Genomic DNA, 14,024 nt, shown 5'->3' on the forward strand with positions numbered 1-14,024 from the left:
GTGCTACTGGCAGTCCTGCCAGTTTAAGCACTGGGGGCCTCAGGATCAGGGAGGCGCGGGATTCTACTGTTGGGGATGGGAGGCGAGCACCCTATTTGAGGGGTCAGTTGGGGGATGGTGTGAAGATGGAGAGGAATGTGCGTGTCATGTCGGAAAGTCAGGAAGGTAGACAATACCGGGGCCAGAGAAAGCATCAAATTTCCAGAAATGGGCTGTGAAGGATGTGTTCACTCTGTCTTGACAGAGGTCAGAGCAATGCAACCTGCCACGGTTTCACTGTATCCCTGATTCCTTCCAGCAGTCTCAGAATTGTGGCCAAGTGGGAAGTAGCCTCTACATGGCCAGGCCCTCATGTGGGGTAAGGATGACCAGGTTGCCCCATGACTTGCCCGTTCCCCAAAAGACTAGTGGGTAGGATGGTGGCACAGTCATCAGAAGTTTGATGATCTATTATCTTCAGCAAACTCATTGGCAAGGGCCCACACAATTTTGCTCTTGATGGTTTTCCATTTCTTCTTTTAGTGGGGACTCAATTATTTTTTCCTACTGCTACTAACTGTCCATAGTTTTCCAGATTGTTCCACATCCTTCACACCTTTTCATTAACTTTTATTAGGGGGAGGCATGACATCGTGCTATTCCCTCTGGACGAGTAATCCATCTGGGTAAAAATATTAAAAATGTACAAATATTCTCTACTTCCTGCTCACATGCAGTCCACAAACATGTAATAAAACAAATGTAATTTTACAGAGTATCGCAAGTTGAACTTGGTTAAAAAAGTCAATATGATGTCCTGATTGAACCAGATTCGCAGAATTCTTATGATACAGAAGGAGACCAGTTAGTCTATTGTAATTATATTGGTTTTCTGACCATACTAACTTGATCTCCTGTCTTTTTAACATAACTCTGCACAAGTTTCTCTTAAATTGATTATCCAGTGCTTCAACTGGACTGGTTTCCAGCACAATTACAGGCAGCGTGTTCCAAACTCTAACTGCCTGGTGTATGAAAAAGACACCTTAAAAATGTGCATCCAGTTATTTGGTTCTCACTGATGCTTTCCAGTCATGGCAGGTGTATTCCTTTTTCTCCTGGAATCACTGTTGTAGAATCTGTTGTTCTGGGGTGGGGTTCTAGACAATATTTGGGGTGCACTATGAGATACAGATATAGCTAGACTCAAGAATCTTTTTTAAAGCAATTATTTACACCATGCCAACTCTATTCAGTACAACTCAGCATGAAGTTGAAGCCATTGCTGCTCTACAGTCTTCAATATTGGTGGATTCACCAACTTTTATCCAATTTGGTCCAAAGTTCTTTGTGATGCTGATGACAGTTTAGGTGCTCAGAATTCATATTCAGTCGGAAGGGCACTGCGGTTTCTTTCCATTGATCTTTCCCCCTTCTTCCTTGGGATGCTAGTTTCGGACGCCTTGGAGTTAATTTTTTGCCTTACTGCTTTTCTGGTATGTATTTAGTATTTAAGGTTAAAGATTTAAAAACTTTATGTCTTCCTGGTACTTGTAATCAATAGTAATTTTTGATAACATATTAATAATAGATTGATACTTCACCTACTGCACCTAGTAAGAGTGTTATATTCTGTCAGCCTCAATCTTAATCATTGGCTCTTTGACATGTTAGTGATTTGTTTAGTGTATAACAAACTTTGGTTTTTCTCCTGTGGTGATCCCAAAAGTAGGGGAGACTGTTTCAAAATTGGGGTTCGCCCTTTTAAGTCAGAGATGAGAGGCTCTATTTTTCCATTTGAGGTTGTGAGACTGTGGAACTTTCTTCATCAGAGTGAGTGGAGTCGCGGGTTATTGAGTTTTTTTTAAGACAGATGCAGGTGGGTCCTTTTTAGCAAGGGATTCGAGGTTATTGGATGATGTCTGGCAGCTCAGGACCATGGTGAGCTAACATCTCATCTTCTTAAAGGATTATTGTTGATGTTGGTCCCAATACAATACCTAGTTTAGCCTTTTATAAAAAAATTCATTCACAGTACTGGGGCATCCCTGGCAAGGCCAGTATTTATTGCCCTCCCAATTGCCCAGAAGGTAGTTCGGGGTCAACCACATTGCTGTCGGACTGGAGTCACATGTAGGCCAGACCAGGAAAGGATGGCAGTTTTCCTCCCTAAAGGGCAAAACCCAAATTGGCTTTTCCAACAATTGGCAATGGATTCATAGTCATCATTAGATTCTTAATTCCAAACTTCTTTTCTTATTGAATTCAAATTCCACCATCTGCCTTGGTGGGTCACAAACTAGGGTGCCGAGAACATTATCTGGGTGTCTGGATTAACAGTGCAGCAATAAGAGGTCTTATTGGCAAGGAGTACTAAAGACCCACAACCTTCTGAAAGAAGAAATTCCTTCTCATCTCGGCCTTATATTGCTGACCCTTTAGTCTGAGACAATACCCTCTGGCCTTTGGTTCTCCCATGAGGAGAAACATCCTCTCAGCATTTACCTTGTTATGCCCCTTAAGAATCCTATAAGTTTCAATGAGATCACTTCTCAGTTTTTTAAACTCCAATGAGTGCAGTTGCAATCTGTTTAACCTTTGCCCATAAGACAACCCCTCCACACTAGGGGTCATCCTAGTGAGCCTTCACCAAACTGCCTCTAATGAAATGATATATTTCCTCAAATAAGGGGAGCAAAACTATTCATGGTACTCTAGATGTGGTCTCACCAGCACCTTGTATGGTTGCAGTTTGATTTCCCTACTCCTACTCCTACCCTCTTGAAACAAGTTCTGACATTCCATTAGCCTTCCTGATTACCTCCTGCACCTATGTGCTAGCTTTCTGTGTTTCTTGCTCAAATTTCCATCCCCCAAGTCCCTATGTGTGGCAGCTTTCTGCAGTTTTTCTCCATTTAAATAATTTTTGCCCAACCAAAATGAACAACTTCACATATTCCTATATTATATTCCATTTGCCAATTTTTTATCCACTTAATGAACCTATCAATATCACTTCGTGAACTTTATAAATCTCTCACAACTTGCCTTTTCACCTTTTTTTATGATGCCTGAAAATTTGGCTACAGCACATTCATTTCCTTCCTCCAAGCCATTAATAAAGATTGTAAACAGTTGTTGCCCCAGCACTGATCTCTGTCAGGTCACAAGCCATCAATCTGATAAAGAACCTTTTAACCCTACTCACACTTTCCTACGCATTCACCAATTCCCTATCCACACCAATAGTCTGCCTCTAACTGCATGGGCTCTTAGACAACATTCTGTGAGGTACTTTGTTGAATGCCTTTTGGAAGTCCAAATGCAACACATTTACTTATCCCCCTCTATCCACCCTTGTTGAGCTTTCCACAAAAAACTCTAATACATTAGTCAGACTTGATTTCCTTTTTGAGAAGCCATGATTGATTAGATTATGATTTTCCAAATAATATCAGATCCCAACATTTTTCCAGCAATAGATGTTAGGATAATCGCCTGTAGTTACTTGCTTTTTGTCCCCATCACTTTTTGAATAGGGATGTCACATTGGCAATTTCCTGATTCTCCCATTCTTCTCCAGAGTTCAAGGATTTTTGGAAAATGGAAACCAATAGCTCTATTGTCATCCGGATCCTGGGATGCAAGCCATCAATGCCAGGGGATCTCATCTGCTTTTAGCCCCATTAGTTTCTGTAATACTATTTCTCTAGTGTTGGTGATGGTACTTAAATCCTCTTCAGTCTTATTGGGAAGTTCGAAGTCTCTTCCACTGTGTAGTCTGAAGTGAAGTATCTTTTTAACCTCTTTGTCATTTCCTTGGTCTCCATAATTGTCTCCACAGATTCATTTTTTCATGGCCTATGTTCACTTCATCCCAGAAAATTTTCTTTTGTTGGGTTTCTTATATGCAACATTAGAAAGGACTGCAAATATATTGTAGGAAATCTTTATGTCCTTCTCTCCATTGGCCAGTTAAAATCAGGATAGTTGAAAACGCTATGATTATTACTTTGTGTTTGTTTCTCATGTCCAATTTTCTTGCAATTGAAGAGTTTAAATCCAACTTCAGTATTGAAGATGATATGTTTCCTTTTATGGTTCAAAGGTGCCTTTATTTTTAATGATTAGCCTAATTGATGTTTACATAAAATCATCTGCTGTTGGTCTACAAAGTCCAATAAGATTACAACAACTAAAATCCTCAAAATGCATATGTTCAACTGAATCATTTTATTTATTTTTACCAAACCTCGACTCATTGGCAGCTGTAAATAAAAATGTCTATCCATATAGGTGTCATTGTTTCTGGTGTTAGGAATGAGCACAACAGATGTCTCTAAGGCTTGGCATTACTTCAGATTAATTCAAGTGTGGAATGTTTAATAAAAAATGAGAAAATTCTCCAAATTGCTTCTAATAATCATTAACCACACCACCTGCTGGAAACCTATCTGCCTATGTCCACCACAATCCCAGGCCAATAAAGTTGTTTTCGCCTTACACAAGTTTTCTATGCTCCCTTTGCCTTTGTTATGCCGCTCCAACTATTCACAAGAGGGAAATTTGCAGATTATTGTTTGGCAATGCATTTGTTAACCTTGCCCTTCTAGGTGGTAGAAGTTATGTGCACGTGTGTGTTTGTGCGTGCGTGCATGCATGCGTGCATGCGCGCGTATGTGTGTGTGTGTGTGCATGCGTGTGTGCATGTGTGTGAGAGAGGGAGAGAGTGAGTGTGTGTGGTACTATCAAAGAGCCTTGATTAATTGCTGAAGTGTGTTATATTGAGAGTACACCATAGCCATGGTGCACCGGTAATACAGGAAGTGAATGTTTTTGGTAGTGGATGGGGTGCCAGTCATGCAAGCAGTTTTAATTGGTAGCATTAAACTTCTTGAGTGTTTTTGAAGGTGCATTCATCCAAACAAGTGGAAAATATTCCATCACACTGCTGAGTTGTGCTTTGTTAATGGTAGGAAGGCTTCGAGAGATGAGTCACTCCGTACAGAATTTCCAATTTTTCTCATCACAGGAGTATTTCCATTGTTGGTGCAAATAGATATTTGCTGGGTTCTGACCCACAGGACTTTGATGCTGGAGCTAATTAAACTTCATCTTTTCTAAGATGATCATTGCCATAGGATTAGTGTTTGTGGCATTTACAGTATTTTTATAGTGTACCTGCTACTTACCATGTATCAAATCAAGTCTTACAAAGATCTTCCTTTAAGTAGACATGGGCTGCTTTACTAACTGAAAAATTATGGATGTATCATTGTGTGATCGTCAACAAACATTCCCAATTCTGACCTTATTGCAGAAGGAAGATGATTGATGGGAAAGCTAAAAGACATTGAGCCTTGGGCACTATCCTAGCATAATTCTGTAGCAGTGTCTTGGTTGAAATGATTGACCCTGACAGTCACTATAACTCCAAACAGTGGAGAGTTCCCTCCTGATTCCCACTGACTTTCGTTTCACCTCATCCCTGCAATTCATTTCTGGTTTTCTCGTGATTGTTTTAAGGCTGTAATGAGATATGGAGCTGAACTGTTGTTGTAGAATCCAACTAAGCAGTGATTGACAAATGACTGAAGAGTGACTGGTGGTTGATCCTTCATCACACTTCTAATGATTCAGAGTATGTTAACGCAGTGGATTGGATCTGTCTTCACAACTGGACAAACCTGTACATTGTCAAGTAGGTGTGCAGTGAATGTACTGAAACAGTATGGACCAACTAGATCTGGCCCTCGAATCAGATTTTACAAAGTCTCATAATTTTTATTTTAATTAGTGCCCTCTGCTATTTCTTAACATCGCATGGAGCACATTTTGATTGTACTTTGGACACCAGGATGTAACATGTACACCTACAATCATCAGCGTACTTAAAGGATCTAATATCTACAGGTTGCACTGCATCAGCTCACTAAGGTTTCTTCAATAGCCTCTTCCAAACCTGTGGTCTTCACTAGACATGTGCAAAAGTTACATAGAAACACCATCACCTTCACTTCAAAATTCACATGCCAACCTGACATAAATATATACCTGCCATTCTTTTCAGCTCTTTTTTTCCCTCTTTAATGGGATGATGGCATTAACTGAAAGGGCTAGCATTAATTGCCAATCCTTAATGGCCTTGAACTAAGTGTCAATTTCAGAGGAGAGATGAAGAATCGAATACATTACATGCAAACCCAGTAACATTGACAAGTTTCTTCCTGAAAGGACATGGTGGCTCAATGGTTAGCATTGCTGCCTCACAGTGCTAAGGACTAGCCTCAGGTGACTGCCTTTGTGGAGTTTGCAAGTTCTCCCCATGTCTGCATGGGTTTCCTCCCACTGTCCAAACATGTGCAGATTAGGTGGCTTGGCCATGCTAAATTGTATCTAGGAACGTGTAGGTTCCTGGGAAGGGCAGCATTATGAGGGTAGGGGATGGGTTTGAGTGGGATGCACTTTCAGTGATCAGTCTGTACTTGATGGGCTGAATGACCTGCTTCCACACTGTAAGAATTCTATAACATTAGTGAATCATATAGGCTTTACAAATCTCCAGTTATTATAGTTACTGTCGCTGAAACTAGCTTTATATGCCAGATTGTTATCCAGCTCGCTCTGATTAGTTTGATGATGCACAACTACAGAAGAGTTTCTGCCCAACCCTGTAGCTAGATCAAATTTCTATAACTGTGAATGCTTCACCACCACATGAGATACAATGCTTACTTTCCTAGCATTACCTTTTCAAAGACAAATTGGAATGGACAATCATGACTCCATCTTCAACACAAGGTTTGCTGACCAATCATTTTATAGGAAAGAAATCTCATCAATTCCTTTTGTTGCTATTGAAACGTGGGATTAAAATAGTTAGGTGCTTGTCTGACTCAATGGACTGAAGGGCCTTTCTCTGCGTTGTAGCCCTCTATCACCCTATTTAATGTTGAGTTAATTTTCAACAATTACACAACTTATTTCTGCCAGTCACAATGGCAAATTTTATCTAGGATCTCAATTTTTTTTATTCACACATGGGAGACGGGCGTTGCTGGCTTGGCATTGCCAGTCCCTAGTCGCCTTTCAGGTGGTGAGCTGCCTTCTGAAACTGCTGCTGTCCACAAGCTTTAGGTTGACCAAAAAACCCTTAGGGAAGGAATTCCAGGATTTTGACCAGCGACAATTAAGGAACAGTGATATATTTTCAAGTCAGGATGTTGAGAGTCTTGGAAGAGCATGTGCAAGTGATGTTGTTCCCATGCATCTGCTGCCTTTGCCCTTTTAGATGGAAGTGGTCATGGGTTTGGAAGGTGCTGACTCAGGATCTTTGATGAGTTTCTGCAGCACATCTTGTGGATAGTACACACTGCTGCTACTGAGCGTCGGCGGTGGAGGGAGTGGATGTTTGCGGATGTGGGGCCAATCGTCGGGCTGCTTTTCCTGGATTGCATCAAGCTTCTTCAGTGTCGTTGGGGCTGCACTCACCCAGGCAATTGAGGGGATTTTGTTTAAATTCATTCATGGGGAGTGGGTATAACTGGCCTGGCCAGCATTTATTGCCCTAATTGCAGTTATGAGTCAATCACAATGCTGTGGGTCTGGAGTGACATGTAGGCCAGACCAGGTAAGGATGGCAGTTTCCCTCCCTAAAGGACATTAGTGAACCAGATAGGTTTTTCCCCACAATCAACAATGATTCAAGGTCATCATTTGACTCTTATTTCCAGAAATTTTTTATTGTAATTCAAATTCAATAAATCACAAGGCAGGATTCAAACCCAGGTCCCTGGGACATGACCTGGGTCTCTGAACAGTCAAGCAAGAATACCACTAGGCCATTGCCTCCCTAGGGAGTATTCCAACTTACTGCTGCCTTGTAGATTCATAGAATTCATAGAATCCTTACAGTGTGGAAACAGGCCCTTCAGCCCAACAAGTCCACACCCTGCCCTTTGGAGGTGGTAGATATGTTTTGAGGAGTCAGCAGGTGTGTTACTCGCCACAGTATTCCTCAGCCTCTGACCTGCTCTTGTACCACTGTGTTTATGTAGCAAGTCCAGTTGAGTTTCTGGTCAACTGTAGCCCCAGGATGTTGACAGCAGGGGATTCAGTGATGGTAAAATAATTGAATGTCGAGGAACAGTGGTTAGATTACCTCCTATTGGAGATGGTCATTGCCTGGCATTTGAATGGTGTAATTGCCACATCTTAGTCCAAGTCTGGATATTGTCCTGAGACAACAAGGTGTAGAGCTGGATGAACACAGCAGGCCAAGCAACATCAGACGAGCAGGAAAGGTGACGTTTCGGGTCTAGACCCTTTTTCAGAAATGGCCATTTCTGTGTTCATCCAGCTCTACACCTTGTTATCTCAGATTCTCCAGCATCGGCAGTTCCTACTGTCTCTGAATGGATATTGTCCTGATCTTGCTGCATTTGAACATGGACTGCTTCAATATATGAGGAGTTGTGAATGGTGCTGAACATTGTGCCATCAGTGAACACCCTGACTTCTGACCTTATGATGGAGAGAATGTCACTGATGAATGGGTAGCACCATGGCTCAGTGGTTAGCACTGCTGCCTCAATGCCAGGGACTCCGGTTCAATTACAGCCTTGGGCGACTGTCTGTGCAGAGTTTGCACATTCTCCCTGTGTATGTATGGGTTTCCTCCAGGTGCTCCGGTTTCCACCCACAGGTTAGGTAGGTTGGCTGTGCTAAATTTCCCAGTGTCCAGGGACGTGCAGGCAAGGTGGATTAGCCATGGGAATACAAAGTTACAGGGACAGGGAAGGCAATGTCCCAGCCCCCACCCCACACACCATGCCTTGTTACCACGTAGCCTGCCACCATACGCCCCCTGTTGTTAGTCACCAACAGTCCCCAGTAACAACTATTCACTCTCCCAGCCTGATCATTAGCAACTCCTATGTCTGTCCAACTGCCTTTCTCTCTCTTTGGGCTCTATCCGATCATTTACTCCCTACCCCACCGACCACCCTATTTTCTGTATATAAACTGATATTTTCCCAGCCACCATCAGTTCTGAGGAAGGGTCACTGGACCTGAAACATTAACTCTGTTTTCTTCTCCACAGATGCTGCCAAACCTGCTGAGCTTTTCCAGCGACTTTGTTTTCATTCCTGATTTACAGCATCCGCAGTTCTTTTGGCTTTTATTGGGATAGGGTAGGCGTTGATGTTGGGTGAGATGCTTTTTGGAGGCTTGTTGTGGATTTGATGGGTTGAACAGCCTGCTTCCACACTGTAGGGCTTCTGCAAAGCAACTGAAGATAGTTGGGAACAAGAACAAAGCTCAGCAGGTCTGGTAACATCTGTGATGGAGAAAACAAGAGTTAATGTTTCGGGTCTGGTGACCCTTCCTCAGTACTGCTGTTGAAGACAGTTCGGCCAAGGGCACAAACTTGAGGAACTTCTGCAGAGATATCCTGGAGCCCACATGATTGACCTTCCATCCCCCTCTGCGTCAGGTACGACCCAATATGCAGAGAGATTCCTTCCCCTCCCCGATTTCTATTTATTCTAGATTTGCTCGGGCTCCTTGATGCCACACTGGGTCGAAAGTGGCTTGAATGCCCAAGGGCTGTCAGTCTCAACCTCTCTCGTTTTCACAACTTATACCAGAATGTGTTTTTTTTTAATCACATGCTTCCAAGCGGAAACTGTACAGTTTGAACAGCCCCAAGACTTTACCCCTGATTGGATTACTAACAACTGCAGCAGCTCCTTGTGAAACGGACACAGCAGCTTGTGTAAGGAACTTATACAGACGTTGCAGGCAAGTTAGAAAATGTAAAATAAAAAAAAACAAAACAGAACGTGCTGGAAATAGCAGCGCTAGCGGTCTCTTGGGAGAGAGAAACAGTTAACATTTCGAGTCCGAGTAGCAATTGTATTTTTTAAAAAATGATCGTCTAATGGTGTGCGGGAAGATTTCTGATTGAGTTTAAGGAGGCGCTCGGTAATTATTTGTCCTTCTCCAGTCCCAGAAGCTTCCCAAATGCATTTAACGCCCGCATTGGGTGCGTGTGGTTTATTTTGGATTTTAATCAGGAGTCTCCGTCCTAACTGATTAAAGATTCAGCAAGAGGTGGCCAGTTTTGGGATCGTTGCCTCTCTGCTTATAAATTCTGTGTCTTTATACTCTGTCTCTCTCGCTGCACCTAAGGAAGGGGCGAGCTGCGAAAGCTTGTGTTTTCAAATAAAGCAGTTGGACTGTAACCTGGTGTGTGTGATTTTTGATCTTGATCACAAAAGGTATTGGCAAGGGTTAATGTCAGGATGTGGATTTCGGCAATGTGGGATGTCAGTGTGTTGATCATTAATGGTAGTGGGTTGGGTTAACTGAGGGAGTTGGGTCAGCACAAGGAGATGTCAATCTCTCTTTTTGACCAGGACTTCCAGCAAGGTGAGGTCTCAAGTGCTCACTGGTTAGATTTAATAGTTTCACTGTATTTTGCCTACCCATGTGTTGATATGTACCTTGATTTATTTACATTTATAGAAATTGCTTCTTCACCGACCGCTAGAGCTGTTCCCACACTGTGAGGAATTGTCCATTTTCTGTCGCCCTACAGCTTCACAATGGAAGCTCCACTCAAAGGAAAAGTTGCTTCAAAGATTGAGTTCCCACCCACAAATGAGAAACACTCCAGACTTAATAATCTGAAGGTATGGAAATATTGGATGCTCTTGTCAAACCCTTTGAACCCCCTTTGGTAAATGGACTCTTCAAGTCCCAAACCCAACATATAGACCTTTGTCCACTTAGCATCAGGCACCGTCGTGTCTATAGATTTTTATATAATGCTGCAAGCGATGTTATTTGTATGTATAATATGTAAAACATGTCTGCTTGTCCATAGTTTGTTTTTATAACCTGTAGTTTATATTTGTGTTACGGTGTTTTGCTAAATAAGTTACCACATCCCCCCTTGTAGTTTGTTCAATGTTAAAGTTCAGCGCTTGCACAAGCAAAAGCAAAATGTGTTTGCTTTGAGAGCCCTTCTTGTGCCAGAATAAATCTGACATTAAGGGTGATTGAATTTGAATGTGGCAACACAAACTCCATTGAACTGCTTCCAACTCTCTCCAGTGTCAACCAGGGGACAATTATATACACAAAAAGAGGTCATTTGGTCAATTGTGTTAGTGCTTGACTGCGTCCACTCGAGGTTCAAACTTGACGGCACAAAATAAACCTTGATAGTGTCTTAATTCAATCTCCAAGATGTCTTCCTGTTGACCAGAAACTGAACTGGGCCAACCATCTAATTAATGGGACTACTCTGACTTGGTTTTTGCTTCATAGTATTGAATCCGTGAAAAAATGAGAAACAATTTGAAACTGTATTGGCCACAATATCAGATAACTCTAGCTCTGAGTAGCTGTTTTTAATCAACTTGTTCGAGATGTTATGATGAATCTGGAGCAAATGGAACTTGAGCCCAGACCCCCTTATCCAGAGGTGGGGGTCACAATTACTGCATCACAAGAGCTTTAGCTGAATTCCACCACCTGTTGTAACCAGTTGCACTAAATCAACCAACAGTTTTTCTAAGTTCCCATTGTAAGGTTTCTTGTGACAAAGTGAGAGTGTTCCAACCTTTGGAGCAGGAGAGCCCTGTTAAATTCCCACCTGCTCCAAAGTAAACAGGTTGATTAGAAAATATCTAAATACAGGCAATACCTGGGTCATCAACAGGTTCTGTTCTAGAATTAATTTGCAAGTCAGTTTGTTACCAAGTTGGAGCACCATGGAGGACAATAGAAAGTAACTGTTCACAAGCACAGGAAAAGTTGCATGTTGGATCTTTAAACCTATACCCCTCTTTGGGGTTATGTTCATAAGTACAAGCATTTATAAGTTGGTCATTCATAAATTGGAATCTTCCCAGTACATATCCTTTGCAAATTTTTCATAAACCTGAATGTCAGAGCTTTAGTCTGAGTAGCTTAGTTCCACCTTCTTTCAAGGCTTTTGCATCTTACTAAGCTTGGGCCAATGATTCTTTCTCAATATTGCATCCCCTATCTCTAGGATTTCAACATACGCCCAGGATCACTTTCTGAGAGTATGCAAATCTGCTCAGGCTACAGCAGAAGATTCATCAAATTTGGTTAACTGTTCATTGTATGATTCCTGCTGTTTTAGTGGGCAGACAACAGTAGCTTATCAATAGTGTGCATCAGTAACCAAAGAAATTCAGTCCAAACTTTGGCAAGCAAATTTTTGGATGCAGAAGGCTGCATGCATGCCATTCAATTTATTTAAAACTTAGAGTCTGTCTTTGAAGAATATTTTGGGATGGATAATTTCAGATCAAGAGTAAAGGGTAGGTTTTCCACCCATCCCTCTTTTCACTCGTCACTCTCCAAGGGTGCACCATGTGAGTTTCCAGCCTTTTTGCCAATGTTTTAGAGAATCTGGGTACCTTTTGTATATCAGCCTGTGATTGGGTCCACGATGGCCAATCATGTAGAGTCACAGTCATAGAGTCATATAGCATAGAAACAGATCCTCTGCTCCAAACAGTCCATGTGAAACATAATCTCAAACTAAACTAGTCCCACCTGCCTGTCCCAAATCCCTCCAAACATTTTTTATTCATATACTTATCCAAATGTCTTTTAGTCGTTGTAACTGTAATGGCATCCACCACTTCCTCTGAAGTTCATTTCACACAGGAGCCAGTTTCTGTGCAAAGAAAATGTCCCTTTATGTCTTTTTCAAATCTCTCACCTTAAAAATATAAATCCTAGTTCTGAAATCCTCCACCCTGGGAAAAAGATACCTGTCACTCACCTTATCTATACCCCTTATTATTTTATAAATTTCTATAAGGTCACCTCCCAACCTCCTAAGCTCTAGTGAAAAAAGGCTCAGTCTATCCAGCCCCTCCTTATAACTTATGTAGAGAAGATAAAATATATCCCTATATTGTCAAATTGGGTTAGAGTATAAGTTTAAGGCCATCATACTTGAATAAGGCAATACTGAGGGCAGACCTTGAATTCTACTCTGTATTCTCACTACTGAGGCTCAACTTATAGAGGATAAAGAGACTTGTGAAAATTTTAGAAAAAAACTGCATTTGACAATACGTCTAAGTAGAAAATATTTCTTAGATGTAATGGAACTTAAAAATGTGAGTGCACACTAATTACTGTCACAGTCCGAACCGTCATTACTTCCCTCATCCTCCAAGAAAGAGAAGTTAAATGCGATGTTTGTTCATTCATTTACTCATTGCTGGCTGGGTCAGCCCTAGTTCCCCATGGAGGCAAGTGGACTTCTTGATCTGCTGCATTCCATTTAGTGTAATTTGACCCACGATGTTGTTAGGGAAGAGATTCAGGATTTTAACCCTGCAACACTGAAGGAATAGTGACATATTTTCAATTCTGATGGTGAATGGCTTGGAAAGGAAATTCCCGGTCGTGATGCGCCTGTGTATCTGCCAGTCCTGATTTATTGGATGACTGGTTGTGAGTTTGGTAGGTGGCCAGAGGGTATACACTAATGCAGTTCAGCTTTGGTGATGGTGGGGGTGGATGTTTGTGAATGTGGTGCAATTCCAGCAAACTGACTTGTCCCGAATGGCGTCAAGCTTCTTGAGTACTGTTGGAGCTTCACCCATCCAGGCAAGTGGAGAATATTCCATCACACTCCTGACTTGTGCCTTGTAGGTGATGAACAAGCTTTGGGGAATAAGGAGTTCAGCTTCAGGATAACTAGCCTGTGACCTGCTCTTGTAACCATTGTATTTATATGGCTATTCCAATCCAGTTTCTGGTCAATGGTAACCCCAAGGACTAGAGTTTGGGGAATTCAACTATGGTAAAGCTATTAAATGTCAGAGGGGATGGTTAGATTCTATCTTATCAGAGGTAGTCTTTGCCTAGTACTTGTGTGGTGCGAGTGATACCTGCCACTTATCAACCCAGGCCTGGGCATTGTTCAGGCCTTGCTGCATTTGGACAGAGACTCCAAATCTCTGTCAATGAAGGAGCCATGA

General features: G+C 41.8%; 1 protein-coding gene across 1 annotated transcript in view; it reads left to right on the forward strand.

Annotated features, from left to right (window-relative positions):
• The first annotated feature begins 9,559 nt into the window (after nucleotides 1–9,559).
• LOC125463302 (solute carrier organic anion transporter family member 1C1-like) overlaps nucleotides 9,560–14,024 on the forward strand; it is a 46,410-nt gene continuing 41,945 nt past the window's right edge. The window contains exons 1-2 of the mRNA XM_048554425.1: nucleotides 9,560–9,783; nucleotides 10,510–10,676. Of these exons, the coding sequence (XP_048410382.1) occupies nucleotides 10,590–10,676 (87 nt within the window). The 5' untranslated portion in view covers nucleotides 9,560–9,783; nucleotides 10,510–10,589. The remainder of the gene's footprint in view (nucleotides 9,784–10,509; nucleotides 10,677–14,024) is intronic.

This window comes from Stegostoma tigrinum, chromosome 25, assembly GCF_030684315.1.
Source record: "Stegostoma tigrinum isolate sSteTig4 chromosome 25, sSteTig4.hap1, whole genome shotgun sequence".
Taxonomy (NCBI): domain Eukaryota; kingdom Metazoa; phylum Chordata; class Chondrichthyes; order Orectolobiformes; family Stegostomatidae; genus Stegostoma; species Stegostoma tigrinum.